Genomic DNA, 12,160 nt, shown 5'->3' on the forward strand with positions numbered 1-12,160 from the left:
TCAGATTGTTATATATGTTATAATAATTGATAATTGTGTGGCCAAAATTATTATTTTGTATCATTTTATATTATATATATACATATTATTTTAATATATATATTAATTTATTATTGTCAATTTTATAATATAAAATGAATTATAGAATTTAATATTATATTGTTAATTATAAAAAATTGTATGTACATATAATATAACATTTAAATACATCGATTGAATCTGGATTTGTTTTATATATATTTAAATAATAATGTGTATTATTTTATCAATTATTAATTTAAATATATTCCATACACATAGGTTTATATTAATGATTATTTTTTAAACATATATATTAATATTAATATTATATTTTCGTTTACACATTTTCATCTCTATTATATATAATTAATTTTAAGTTAAATGTGTCAAATACTATTTATTTATTATCATATTAATTTATATATGGGGACATGATTGATATATATTTCAATATAATAACCTTTATATGTATCAATTTTTGTCAAAACATATTTTAATCTTTTTTTGTTTTTGTTTATGTTAATTATATCCTGCCTTCCATTGTTTGTATTACATTACAAGCGTGTTTCTTTTTATTAAAATTTTATTAATTATACATTGTTGATATAAATAAATAACTGCAAATAATACATTGTAATATGTCCCGCCATAGAGATAGTCGTGATCGCAGCTCAAGAGATAGATCCCACGATGAACTTGACGTAAAACGTAAACGTAGGCGTGAACACAAGTCAAGTACAAGAACTAGAAGTAGGTCTAGAAGTAGAAGCTACCATCGCAGGAGTCGACGTAGCAGTTCTAGAGATAGATATCGCCGTCGTTCAAGAAGTCGTTCACATAGTAGAGGATTAAGAAACAATAGGGATAGGCGTTCGCATTCAAAAGATAGATCTAGGTACTCAGAAGCAAGTGATTCAGCAAGAAAAACGAGCATAGCCTCATCAACAGGATCGTCAGTTTTTAAGGTAATGGTTAATTAGATAATAAATATTTTAGAAGAAGCCTTCATCATGGGACAGTTTAACACCTGTATCTACAATTACACCGGAACTGTGTGATACAAGGTCACTTCATTCGGGAAAAAGGGACCAAAAAACAGCTGAAAATGATGAAGGACAGCAGAATAATAAGATATACATAGGAGCGTTGGACCCAGGGTGTACAATACAGGATATAAGGACGGTACGTAGGCACCTTTAACGTTTATCATTAGGTGTTTTCATCATTTGGTGAAATACTTCAACTGGATTTCCCAATAGACCCGCAAACAAATAAGGCAAAAGGATTTTGCTTTATTGAGTATAGAAAGAAGGAATCAGCAGATTTGGCAATGATATCGATGCAAGGATTCCATATAAAGGGGAAGCCAATAAAGCTGGCAAGACCAAATGTGTCGTCATCAGGAATGTCGTCCTCAGGTAACAATAGTATATTTATTTAAAATGTCAACTAATTGGTATTTAGCACTGGGAGCAATTCAATACAATAATCCACTGTCTAATCCCCTGGCTGCTGGAGCAGTAGCAGCAGCCACACTCTTGCAAAATAGATCAGGAGTCAGAGTAGATACAGGTGAGTTACAATTTATAATGTGAGCTCACATGATGTGTAAATGCTTAGATACTCTATTGAAACGATTCTCTTGATTCATTTTATAGCAAATGTTCTGACGAAATTGACGGCATCATCGTCATCAGTGACAATAGGACCTACGCCACCAGATCTTAACGGAAAGAGAGTAGTCTTGGAAAATATACCATTTGAGCTCAAAGCGACAGATGTAAGAAGAATATTTGAACCTTTTGGAGAGATAATGGAGTGTGTGCTCTATTCAAGAGAGATGTTGCCAGGAGCGTTCTACGCAATAGGATACATAGACTTCAAGAACGCAAACGTAGCACAGACAGTTTGTTCCACAATGAACGGCTTTGAAATAGCAGGTATGTTTCTGCAGTGTTCACAGTGAATCACAGGGTCAAAAGTGCAAGTGACTATGGCTCCAGAGTCGTCAGTGGCAGGAACATCCAATGTAATAGTTATACAAAATATGATCGAAGCAAGCTTGGCTGATGAAAATCTGCCAAACGAGGTATGTTTCGGTAGATAATGATAGTTAAGTAAATGCTAGAATTCACAGTGTTATTTAAACAATAATAAATGTTAAATACACGTGATTAACATAAAGATATGTTGATTGTTTGTTATTTTAACTATTAAACGAATTAAATGAAATTTAGGTTAAGGAAGAGTGTAATAAATATGGACTTGTAACGTCGGTGTATTTGCACTTCAGTCCGAACGACACATTATCGGTCTTCGTCGTCTTTAATACCGTGGAAGGTAGGTTCTTTGGCTCATAATAACGATGAATAGACGCAGAGAACGCAGTTCGATCATTGAATACGAGGTGGTTCAATGGAAGGCAGCTGATGTGTAAGCTGTATGATGCTAGTGCATACTTCAGTGGAAACTACGAACTTTGATTGTAACATAAAGAAAACGTTTTAAAATTTTATTTAATTTATTTTAAACTTAAGTAACATGAGTATGTTGTCCTCTGGAAAGTTAATTTTGTTGGCAACCGTCGTGTATTTGTCTTATACATATTTCCTATACGTAACTAATCGCAAAAAACTCATGGTTAATTCGACTCTGGTATTTGAGTACTGATTATAATTGCGTTTAGGTTGTACTTTGGTTCTTGTTATTCCTTGGCTCGTATTCAGTTTTTTCAATTTCTAAGGGGATCGTTCAATTCAATAACTCTCCCGACGCCTACAATGAACTCCAGGAGGTGAGTTTCTACCTTTTTACTCTATTTAGGAGCTCAAGGAGGCTGAAGTTGACTTGAAGAGGCTTGGCTTCTCCTTTAGCGAATTTGACATTAAGTTAACGAGGCACAGTTTTGTCAAATAATGTGATTTATTAGCGCAGATAAATTAGTATATAGCAATATCTTACATAAGAAAGCGCTCACGTGTTTGTGACAGTTAGTCAAATAGCATATATTTATGAGATTAAAGTGTGTAAGTGCAGTTGAAAGCTTGGCGCTTCACGGAAACACGACGTGGTACTGGTACTTGTCCCTGACTGGCTTCCGGCATATCGAGCACTCCTTTCTACTGCGCACGTTTTCGATGCACTCGTAGCAGAACAGGTGACCGCACTTGGTGGAGTAAATCACCTTGTCGTTCTCGTTCGGCACCTTGCCTGAACGCAGCCTCGTGATGGTCGAGTAGCAAATCGGGCACTTGAACAGGAACTCTATGTCGTCGAGGCTGTTTAGCTCCGCAGGCCTCTCAGTGTCCAGGAACTTGTAGGCGTTTGAGAAGTTCCTGTTCGCCCTGTAGTAGTCCAAAGGATATAAGGCCGGTCTTTTGTTTGACCAGTGTATGGGTCCCATGATGCAGTCGTCGTTGTCCTGCTCCCTGTTGTCAGAAGCGTTGATTAAATTGGCCGTCGATAAGTTGGTGGATGAGTTCTGGGTTGAAGTGTCTGCTGCGATTTCCACGTCGTTTGATTCACAGTTGCTGTTCGTAAGTCCGTTTGCGTTGGGGTCATGATTTGTGCCGTCCAGGGACGTGTTCGCTGAGTCTTCGACAAGTATGGGATCTGAGGTTGATCCGTTTTGTGATGAAAACATGTTGAATCTGTTGAGCGAATCCACTGTGACGGAGCTGTTGTTTGAGCAGCTGCTGTGCACAATGTTGACGATTTGGCAGTCGTCTCTCGCATCCGAGCGGACCGACTGGTTGTCGCCCTGGTCAAATATGTTCTGTGACATATAATCCGTTTGAAGCAGCTCCTGGTCAAACGCCGGTATGTCGATTGACGGGTTTTGAAAATTATTGTACGGGCTCGTGTTCTGTTGCAACTGTCTGTTTATACGCCCGGAGTCTAACCGATTTCCGACGGGAATGATTATCGTAGGGTGCTGAACTAAATGTAATTGTAAAGTAAGCGTAATCATTTTTAAAATTTAAATTAATATATGTGTGTGTACCTGAATGGTGCTTAGGGCTAGGTTCATATGCGGATTCATTGTCATCAGATTGTGAATTTTCACCTAAATAAAATTATTTATAATCGAAATTACTTTGAGTATAGTTGGAATCACTCCTAATCAACTGCCGTTTTCTCAATGAGTTAGGTGTGTCGAGTTCGTCCGTGGGAGATCCAGACTCCATTTACAAATGTATATTTTACAGGGATAAGATGCGTGTAAACATATACCTATGTTGAGATGTACATTAAAATTATATAAACCATTGAAAAATCATGAAAAATTAGATTACAATATTAAAATCAATTTTAAAAAATAAATATAGATTGCGATGGTGAAAAATATATACTAAAATATTTTAAGGTATCACTACAAAATTTACTTTTACACCAGTAATTTGTGTTTTCGTTTTAAATTTATTTCACGTACATATGAATCCATTCTATAGAATTGTTAGTCTCCTATCGAGGAATTCCGTTCCTAGCTTCGAACGATGGCTCACGAACTCACTGGTGGTAAGTTATATACCTCATTTAACACATTCGTTTTAGAAAAGCGACCTCTTTAACAAGACGTCGGTGATGATAAACAACTATTTGAAGAATATTAAGAAACAATAAGGAATAATTCAACTCTTAACCTCCTTTGGGATCTAGCTCATCGCAACTATAAAATACCATGTTTATTGGTAGATTCAATAATACTCTTAATAAAAAGGTATCTGGATTATATTACAGTAAATTTTATAAAAGAATCTCGCATTCAAATGGAACAATTTTTGTTAATTTTGTTCGAAGTAAACATGTATACACAAATTACTCAACAAAGGTTTCGGTACAAAACGATTCTGAATTAGTTGACAAGAAGAAGGAGTCGTCACTCACCTTTAACGAATCTGGCGTAATTAAGTGCACAAAGGACCAGTGGCTGTATAGGCCGACGGCAAGTGAAGTTGATTTATTCCTTAACTCGAAAATAATACCATCAAGACCAATAGAGCTGGAGAAGAGCGTGGCTGTAAACCTGGTGGATTTGAATGAGGACGTTGCATCTCCGGTGAAAAACGCAGTCTTTTTCAGCGAGTATGGTATAAGGAAGGGGGAATCGCTTAGATTGTTCATTGCCTGGCTCCTGTTTTCCTCAGTAACAACGTACTTGGGAATGTGGCAGCTGAAACGGAAGAAGTGGAAGGAAGATTTGCTGGACAACATACAGAAGTCACTCAGTAGGCCAAGAATAAAAATCAACTCGATGTCTGACATTAAATCGAGAGAGTTAGACAAGGGTTCGAACGACCTGGCGTATAGAATAATTGAAACGCACGGAGTTTTGGACACTGAACACGAGTTCCTGGTTGGACCGCGCCAGTCTATGTTACACGAGCACGGAGAGCAGTCAGGCTACTATGTGCTCTACCCACTTAGGTTTAGAGACGGGTCGGCAATACTAGTTAACATGGGCTGGTTGAAGGGAGACGAGATTCTCAACATGAAGTCGACACCCGAATGGGTCACTGTCAGAGGAGTGCTGGTGAGAGGTGAGGTTGGGGAGAGAGTAGTACTCTCGTTGAAGTACAAGTTTCTGTCAATGTTGGAGAAGGTTGTCTTGGGCCTGACGAAGAGTCAAATTCACCTTACCAAGGTGGTCAATAAGCCAAGTAGCATAGTGAGCGACCACGACAAGAAGGCGTACAGATACCTCGACCCAGGCACCATGGCGTCGCAAATATACTCTACGGAGCCGTCAGTGACACGGAGGTACATTCTTAACGTTTACGACTCCTACTTTGACGAAGACAAGCCTCCTCTCGATGAAGCAGAGCAATGCTCAGACAAGAGGAACGCGTTAATCAATAGAATGTTCAGAGTCTCAGGAATAACAAAGTTCGGCACTCAAGCTGACTCTAGAACTGCTGTGTTGCCGCGCTATAACTTTCATAGAAAGGGAAAGGCCGACTACCTTCTTTTTTACGCTGACCCTAGCACTCACTTCAACTACGCTATGCAGTGGTTCCTAATGGCCATATCGGTTACTTGTATGTGTGTTTACAAGATATTTAGGGTGCGCAGAGTTTTAAAAAGGTTACTTCACTAATGTTAATTTAATATTAATAGTGTATATTATAAACTAAATTCACACATTTGTATACATAAGCCATTATGTGATATATCATGTATGTTATATAAGGTATACAATATATATATGTTATAGATATATATCATATGTTTTATACTATGCAGATGTATATATATATATTCAACACACACACACATATTTATATACAAATATATACAGATATATAGATTGTATACACTGATTTAAATTATATAGAATGAATACATATATATTAATACATAATTGGCATTGAAATCAAATTGATGATGATAAAGTAATATACACAGACCCTTCCAGATAATGGATTAAACTATGGTACAGATTAACTAATTTACAGAGGTGGAGTGTTAAACACACAGAATGTTCTCTGCGGTGTCATTCATTCGTTTGATTTCTGCCTCTTGTTCAGGGTGCTCCGTGATGAAAAAACGTTGCCCTTATAGTAAATTGGAATCTGCTTGTTTGGGTTATGAGCAGCTGGTACCAATCGCGCTTCCACATTTGATGCTGATGACCGACTCGATGACTCGTGCGCTCTAGGTTCATGTGTTCTAGAAAAGACTCTGAGACCCCGCTGAGTGTTAACTGCTCTATACACATTCCTGCCATGATTCGCGTTATTTGTCACAAGATCGGTCCTTGATGTTAACTGGCATTCAAAAGCATTTGGCGTAGACACGTTTCTCTGAAAGGAATTGAGTCTACGCACAACACTACTGATGTTGTTGCGGGCATTAGTCGTATTACTCTCAGCAATGTTAGTAGAGTGAGTATTTATGGCATTATTCAAACACATATCAGCCAATCTCGTGATAATTTCAACAGAATCAACTTGTTTACTAGTAGTTCCTCTCATATCACCAATAGCAGTACCATTGTTAGCATCAACACTCATAAAACCCAAGCTTGATCCAGATTCCTCCTGTGGCTCTTGACTTTGAGACCATATCCTTACGCACTTTAACAGATGCCTTATTAGCCTCTGTCTATTTATTATGTACACGTTCCATTTTCTATACAGCCCGTTCAACGTTGTCTTTGAGCACACTCCTGCTACATTTGTTACCACTGTCAACGGCCTTATTAATGTGTCTGAAAGCAGCGTTTCAGGTGGACAGACTATTATTGAAAAGCTTGAGAGCATTTCGTCTGCTTTCAGCTTAAAAAACTCTGCGACTCGCGTGTTCCACTTCCCAACTCCGTATGACCGGCACTCCACGTCGAGGAGTCCGTCTACACAGTTGACTGTGAATAGTGTCGACAGTGACATGAATATACTGAGACTAGGGTCTGATACTGCATTCGTATATTGCGATGGGTGGAGAATTATTCCGTTCACTTTTACTGTTCCGTTTGACTTAATAGATACTTCAGTGCCCTCCTTGGCGCTAAGCTTAATCGAGTATGATATTTTATTTCGCTGATCTGGGCGTGCCAATGGCGCATATTTCTTTTCCCTCAACCATTCCGTCCTTACTTCTTCGTCTACATTTGTTACTATCTGCTGTATTTGCGAGTGTCTGAATCTACTGAAAATACTCATGTCCGATATCCCCTTTACTATTCTCTGCTCTATTCCCATTGCTGCGCTACCTATTGAGGTTGCTATTGCTGTCAGGTGTGTGCTCGGACTGTTCTCAGCCACGTTTCCTACGTTCCATGGCAGTATCCTCCTCACACTTATCCTTGATAGTATCGATGGCGGCAACGGCAAGGGCAGATTAAGTGACTTTAGAATCGCCTTGTAACCTCCTCTAAACATCGTTACGCACGTTATTGAGTTTTTTGAAAGACTCTCCATTAGCTCCAAGCCTCTGTTAAGTGACATGAGTGCGTTACTATCCTCGTCAGCTTCGTATCCTTCATCCGTCAACACGATCCATAACGTAAAACTGGTGTCCAGCAGGCACCCCTCATACACTTCCTGTGCGTTGACGTTTTTTAAAAATGTTGTTTTAGAGGTCCCAAAAATCTTATCCAAACTAATCCCTGAGCACAGGTAGGGGCTTCGTAGGTCCAGTATGTTGTAGAGTATATTCTGGTTCAGCACGTTCCCGTACACGAAGTTGTCGTCTTCCGGCCCCCCGAACCCTCCGATCCTTCCGTACCTCCTCAGACATCCGAACGGCTTAAAGGAGAGTATATACGAGTACGTGATCTCTGCGTTCACCAAATCCGATATTCTCTCAAGTGAATTGCGATGTAACATATGCGCTCGTCTTATCCTTCTTCTTACTGTGCCACTAACGTGCTTCCTACTCCGATACTTAATCTCGTGCGACTCAGACGTAGGATTCATTGTCGATTGCAGAGATTGGAACCTGTTTGCTTTTGAGAACAAATCCGGCTCTGTTATCTCCACGAACTCCTTTTCCGAGTCAATCTTTTGCACTGATGGCGCGGAATATTTCAAAATATTCGCCGATGTGAATATGTACAGCAGTGGGAACTCTGAGAGTTCAAAGTCTCTTCCGTCGAACGTGTCGTACAGGTGCTTCGACACGTTGATGAACTCCTCCGGTTCAAGCACTATCTTGTTCGAGTTCACCAGCGTGTTCACTATCAAACTCGAGTTTGAGAAGTTGCTAAATATCACCGAGTTGTTGAAGTCCACCGGTATTCTTCTGCTCGTCAGGTAGTTGATGTAGCCTCTCGCTGCTATGTATCCCAGATCTCTGAACATGAAGGAGGACATGCAGTCGTGCCTTGAGATGATCAACAGGAACGTGTAGGCCAGGCTAATATACGCGCATCCGAACCTGTAGAATCCCAGCGTCATGAACCACCCGATTGAGAAGGAGCTTTCGCAAAACTGGTCGTAGTCGTTCGACGCCTTAGGGAAGAAGTACTTGAATAGCAGCCTCCACCTGGCTGATAGTTCATTTGCTCTCGCCGTCACCTCACTTGTCGTCTTCGAATACAGAAACGGCGCGTAGTTTTTGACCAGATACTCTAGCAGCACTGCCAGCTCCCCAACGGTTGGTGTCGGATCCAGGTGCGCCAGTGCTGCCGCCACGTCGTGGATTCCCTGCCAGTAGGCCACATTGTTGTACAGGCAGAACGTGTATATTGCCCTTTCGACCAAATCCGTCTTATCTCTATCCAGCAGCCATTGTTGCCTTGACGTGTCGGATTTGACCAGGTTTAGGTCCAACGAATCGAACTCAAGCGAGCTCTCCATGCCCACGATCAAATCCGAGAAGCCTGAGAGCTCCAGGATTCTGTTTCTTCTAACACACAATAATTTTATCCATCTCTGCTTTGAACATAAATACTTTTGGAGCAGTAGTGACTGGATTGACTTAATGGTTCTCGAGCAACCGCAATCGCATTGATTTTGTACATTAATAAAATTTATAAACAACCGATTTACATCTTTTGAAATCAAATATTTAATACATTTATATCCACGAGGTTTGCGTTTAAACTTTTTATTACATTTTGTCATTTCCAAATCAAATTTGGTATCTCACGCAGGTTTTATCATGTGAGACGTCCAGTATACCAACCATACCTGACACATATATATAATATATAATTCAGATATTTACAAAGTGTATAAAAATAAAATGTGTTAAAAAATAATGCAAAAAATCCCGTTTATAAACAGCTCCCCACTCGTACAGTAATTATAAACAATTCTTTTGAACACATTAGTTATTTTCACATATTTATACTCTTCAGTGTTTTAAGAGTATTTCTTCCTCAACATCATCGATCTTCTGGAGGAATGCCTTCGCTCGTCTCCGTATATGTCGTAGTTGCTATACGTTGATGGGTCAGATGAATCCAAGGAAGATTGCTGAATTATATCCATGAATCGCTTTACCCTCCCGTTCGATTCGTTGAGTTTCGCAGCCAGGTTCGGGTTCATGCCCCTCGTAGTGACGCTGCTCATATTTTTGACGTTGTTGTATAAGCTCCTCTGAACGTATCTGTTTCCGCGCTGGCGTAGCGCCTCGTAGAGCACGTCAGAAGAAAGGTCATAATTTTTGCCGAAAACTTTGTTTAACATGATTTTATTGTTCACTCTCTTGCTCGATCGCGTCTTGACTCCCTCCTGAGCAGCTTTCTTTTCGTTATTCGGTTCAGTTAGGTCATCATAGAGGTCGTCGCTCTTCGAGCCAGTGACATTGATGCAGCATTTGCATAGCCAAGTGAAGTGTGCGTCCAGCTTCATTGAGTCGCTGTTATCTATGGTATCAAATGCCTGGCCGCTCTCCTTGGATTCTAATAGAACTGACACGTGGCTAGGCACATCGTTTGGGAACTTATCAACTTCGAGTTGAACGCGTGTCAGTGTACGTATGGTATTCCAGAACTCTTCCGTTTCTAAACATTTGTGATTGTGAATATACGTAAAAGTATGCACACACACAAGGATAGTTACCTGGTGACAAGTTTTTGAATACAGCGTCGTAGCTGTATATTGTGACAGGGTTTGGTGTAAAGAGAACCACATATGAGTGCAATAGATACTCCACTATTCCCATCTTTGAAGGATATGTTGCCTTGTAGCTCCCGATTCTATTGAGCAACCTACTTCTCTTATATGAGAGCAAAAGTTTCGATCGTTCGTCAACAGGGTTGCCATTTTCGAACAAGGTGTTTTCTAATAAGAAAAAATAAGTGTGTACATATTGGTGAGTATATAGTGTCTTATAATACATAGTAAAAAATAGTAGCTAGTAGATAAATAGAATCATGAAAACAAAAAAATATATAGTCTAATGAAGAAAATAATTATACCCAGCTTGTTTTTATTAGAATTTGAGTTGTCATTTCTTGAATTCTTGTGTTTATTATTCTTAACAGACTTGTAAAAATCATTTAAATTAAAATCGTTTAAATCATACTCAAAATCCTTCAACACAGTATTCTTTCTGGAATCTATTACACTAAATTCACCTTCATTTGAAAATGATGTCATTTTAGATAAATGTAAGTTATTATGAGAAAAACACAGTTGATTTTATTTTCCACAATATGGAACAATTTATTTACTTTAAAATGACATATTAGCCATCAAATCTGAATATCCTATAAAAAGATATAACAACAATTATTATATGTTTATTAATTTATATTTTCTTATCATAAAATATTAATGTCCAAAGGAAGTTGTATTCAAGTGTGTAAGCTCCAAACAATACAATTAAAAAGTTATTTTAAAAATGATGTGTAAATATTACACACCAAGTTATACTTTTATATATAAAAACGGTTTGTTAAAATGAATATATAAAATAATTAATTATGAATTTAGATTTAAAAAGTCAAATACAACTTTGCTCATATGGGGAATCTTTATGGAATATGAAAAAGAACTATTTGATTCCCAAACCATCGTATACTTATAATACAATTATTTATTGATATATACTATTTACTCATATATTATAAAGTTAACACACACTTATACTGTGGAATCACACATATTATATTGGTTAATTTTAAGTACTATATGATTTATTATCAACTTCCTTCATTCTTTTAAGAAATTCTTCTTTTATTTTCTTTGCCTTCTCATTATTCTTTTCATTCTTTTTAACATTTTTCAAGTGATTCTAAATATCATGAGTTATGTTTCATCTGTTTATTAGACATACTAATATTAAGTGCTTTAACTTACTTTACTTTTTAAGTGCTTATAGATTGATTCCTTATTTAAAAACGTTTTACCCTTGCAACACACACAGTATGATACTTTATTGCCAGGATGTGTTTTAATTAATTCAGGTTCTAAATTATTATATTATGTTGATTATAATTTAAATTACCTAGTTCTAAATTTTTATATTCAATATCTGTTGTTTTATTTGTAGAATCATTTTCGTCCTTTTCATTTTCGTCGAATATTGTTATAGGAGCGTTAGAGCTATACATAAAAGCACGTTTATACATATTGACGATTATAAGATTTTTAAAATATATTACATTGTTGTTTTAGTGAAATAAAAATAATGTTACTAAACTATAGTACGGTTTGGTATGGACTTAGTGAGGGCTTCCTCCCAAGAT

At 37.7% G+C, this 12,160-nt stretch overlaps 7 protein-coding genes across 7 annotated transcripts; 3 read left to right on the forward strand and 4 right to left on the reverse strand.

Moving 5' to 3' along the window:
- Window positions 1–659: 659 nt before the first annotated feature.
- Window positions 660–2,504, forward strand: TOT_040000383 (uncharacterized protein; the record flags this gene model as incomplete). Its single annotated transcript, XM_009694012.1, has 8 exons — window positions 660–986; window positions 1,018–1,203; window positions 1,235–1,439; window positions 1,486–1,593; window positions 1,680–1,961; window positions 1,995–2,110; window positions 2,259–2,361; window positions 2,395–2,504. The coding sequence occupies 8 exons, from the start codon at window positions 660–662 to the stop codon at window positions 2,502–2,504; spliced, it is 1,437 nt and encodes a 478-aa protein (XP_009692307.1).
- A 58-nt stretch (window positions 2,505–2,562) lies between these two features.
- On the forward strand, window positions 2,563–2,937 carry TOT_040000384 (uncharacterized protein; the record flags this gene model as incomplete). Its single annotated transcript, XM_009694013.1, has 3 exons — window positions 2,563–2,676; window positions 2,708–2,815; window positions 2,845–2,937. 3 exons carry the CDS (start codon window positions 2,563–2,565, stop codon window positions 2,935–2,937), a joined length of 315 nt encoding a protein of 104 aa, XP_009692308.1.
- A 101-nt stretch (window positions 2,938–3,038) lies between these two features.
- Window positions 3,039–4,208, reverse strand: TOT_040000385 (uncharacterized protein; the record flags this gene model as incomplete). The annotated part of the gene is given in 4 exon segments (XM_009694014.1): window positions 3,039–3,140; window positions 3,152–3,960; window positions 4,025–4,087; window positions 4,118–4,208. The coding sequence occupies 4 exon segments, from the start codon at window positions 4,206–4,208 to the stop codon at window positions 3,039–3,041; spliced, it is 1,065 nt and encodes a 354-aa protein (XP_009692309.1).
- Window positions 4,209–4,702: 494 nt separating this feature from the next.
- Window positions 4,703–6,118, forward strand: TOT_040000386 (uncharacterized protein; the record flags this gene model as incomplete). Its single annotated transcript, XM_009694015.1, has 1 exon — window positions 4,703–6,118. One exon carries the CDS (start codon window positions 4,703–4,705, stop codon window positions 6,116–6,118), a length of 1,416 nt encoding a protein of 471 aa, XP_009692310.1.
- A 400-nt stretch (window positions 6,119–6,518) lies between these two features.
- Window positions 6,519–9,587, reverse strand: TOT_040000387 (uncharacterized protein; the record flags this gene model as incomplete). Its single annotated transcript, XM_009694016.1, has 1 exon — window positions 6,519–9,587. One exon carries the CDS (start codon window positions 9,585–9,587, stop codon window positions 6,519–6,521), a length of 3,069 nt encoding a protein of 1,022 aa, XP_009692311.1.
- Window positions 9,588–9,827: 240 nt separating this feature from the next.
- TOT_040000388 (conserved hypothetical protein) lies at window positions 9,828–11,069 on the reverse strand (the record flags this gene model as incomplete). The annotated part of the gene is made up of 3 exons (XM_009694017.1): window positions 9,828–10,471; window positions 10,530–10,751; window positions 10,889–11,069. The coding sequence occupies 3 exons, from the start codon at window positions 11,067–11,069 to the stop codon at window positions 9,828–9,830; spliced, it is 1,047 nt and encodes a 348-aa protein (XP_009692312.1).
- A 523-nt stretch (window positions 11,070–11,592) lies between these two features.
- On the reverse strand, window positions 11,593–12,043 carry TOT_040000901 (conserved hypothetical protein; the record flags this gene model as incomplete). Its single annotated transcript, XM_009694018.1, has 3 exons — window positions 11,593–11,706; window positions 11,772–11,881; window positions 11,920–12,043. 3 exons carry the CDS (start codon window positions 12,041–12,043, stop codon window positions 11,593–11,595), a joined length of 348 nt encoding a protein of 115 aa, XP_009692313.1.
- Between the last annotated feature and the right edge of the window lie 117 nt (window positions 12,044–12,160).

Source organism: Theileria orientalis, chromosome 4 (assembly GCF_000740895.1).
Source record: "Theileria orientalis strain Shintoku DNA, chromosome 4, complete genome".
Lineage (NCBI taxonomy): Eukaryota > Apicomplexa > Aconoidasida > Piroplasmida > Theileriidae > Theileria > Theileria orientalis.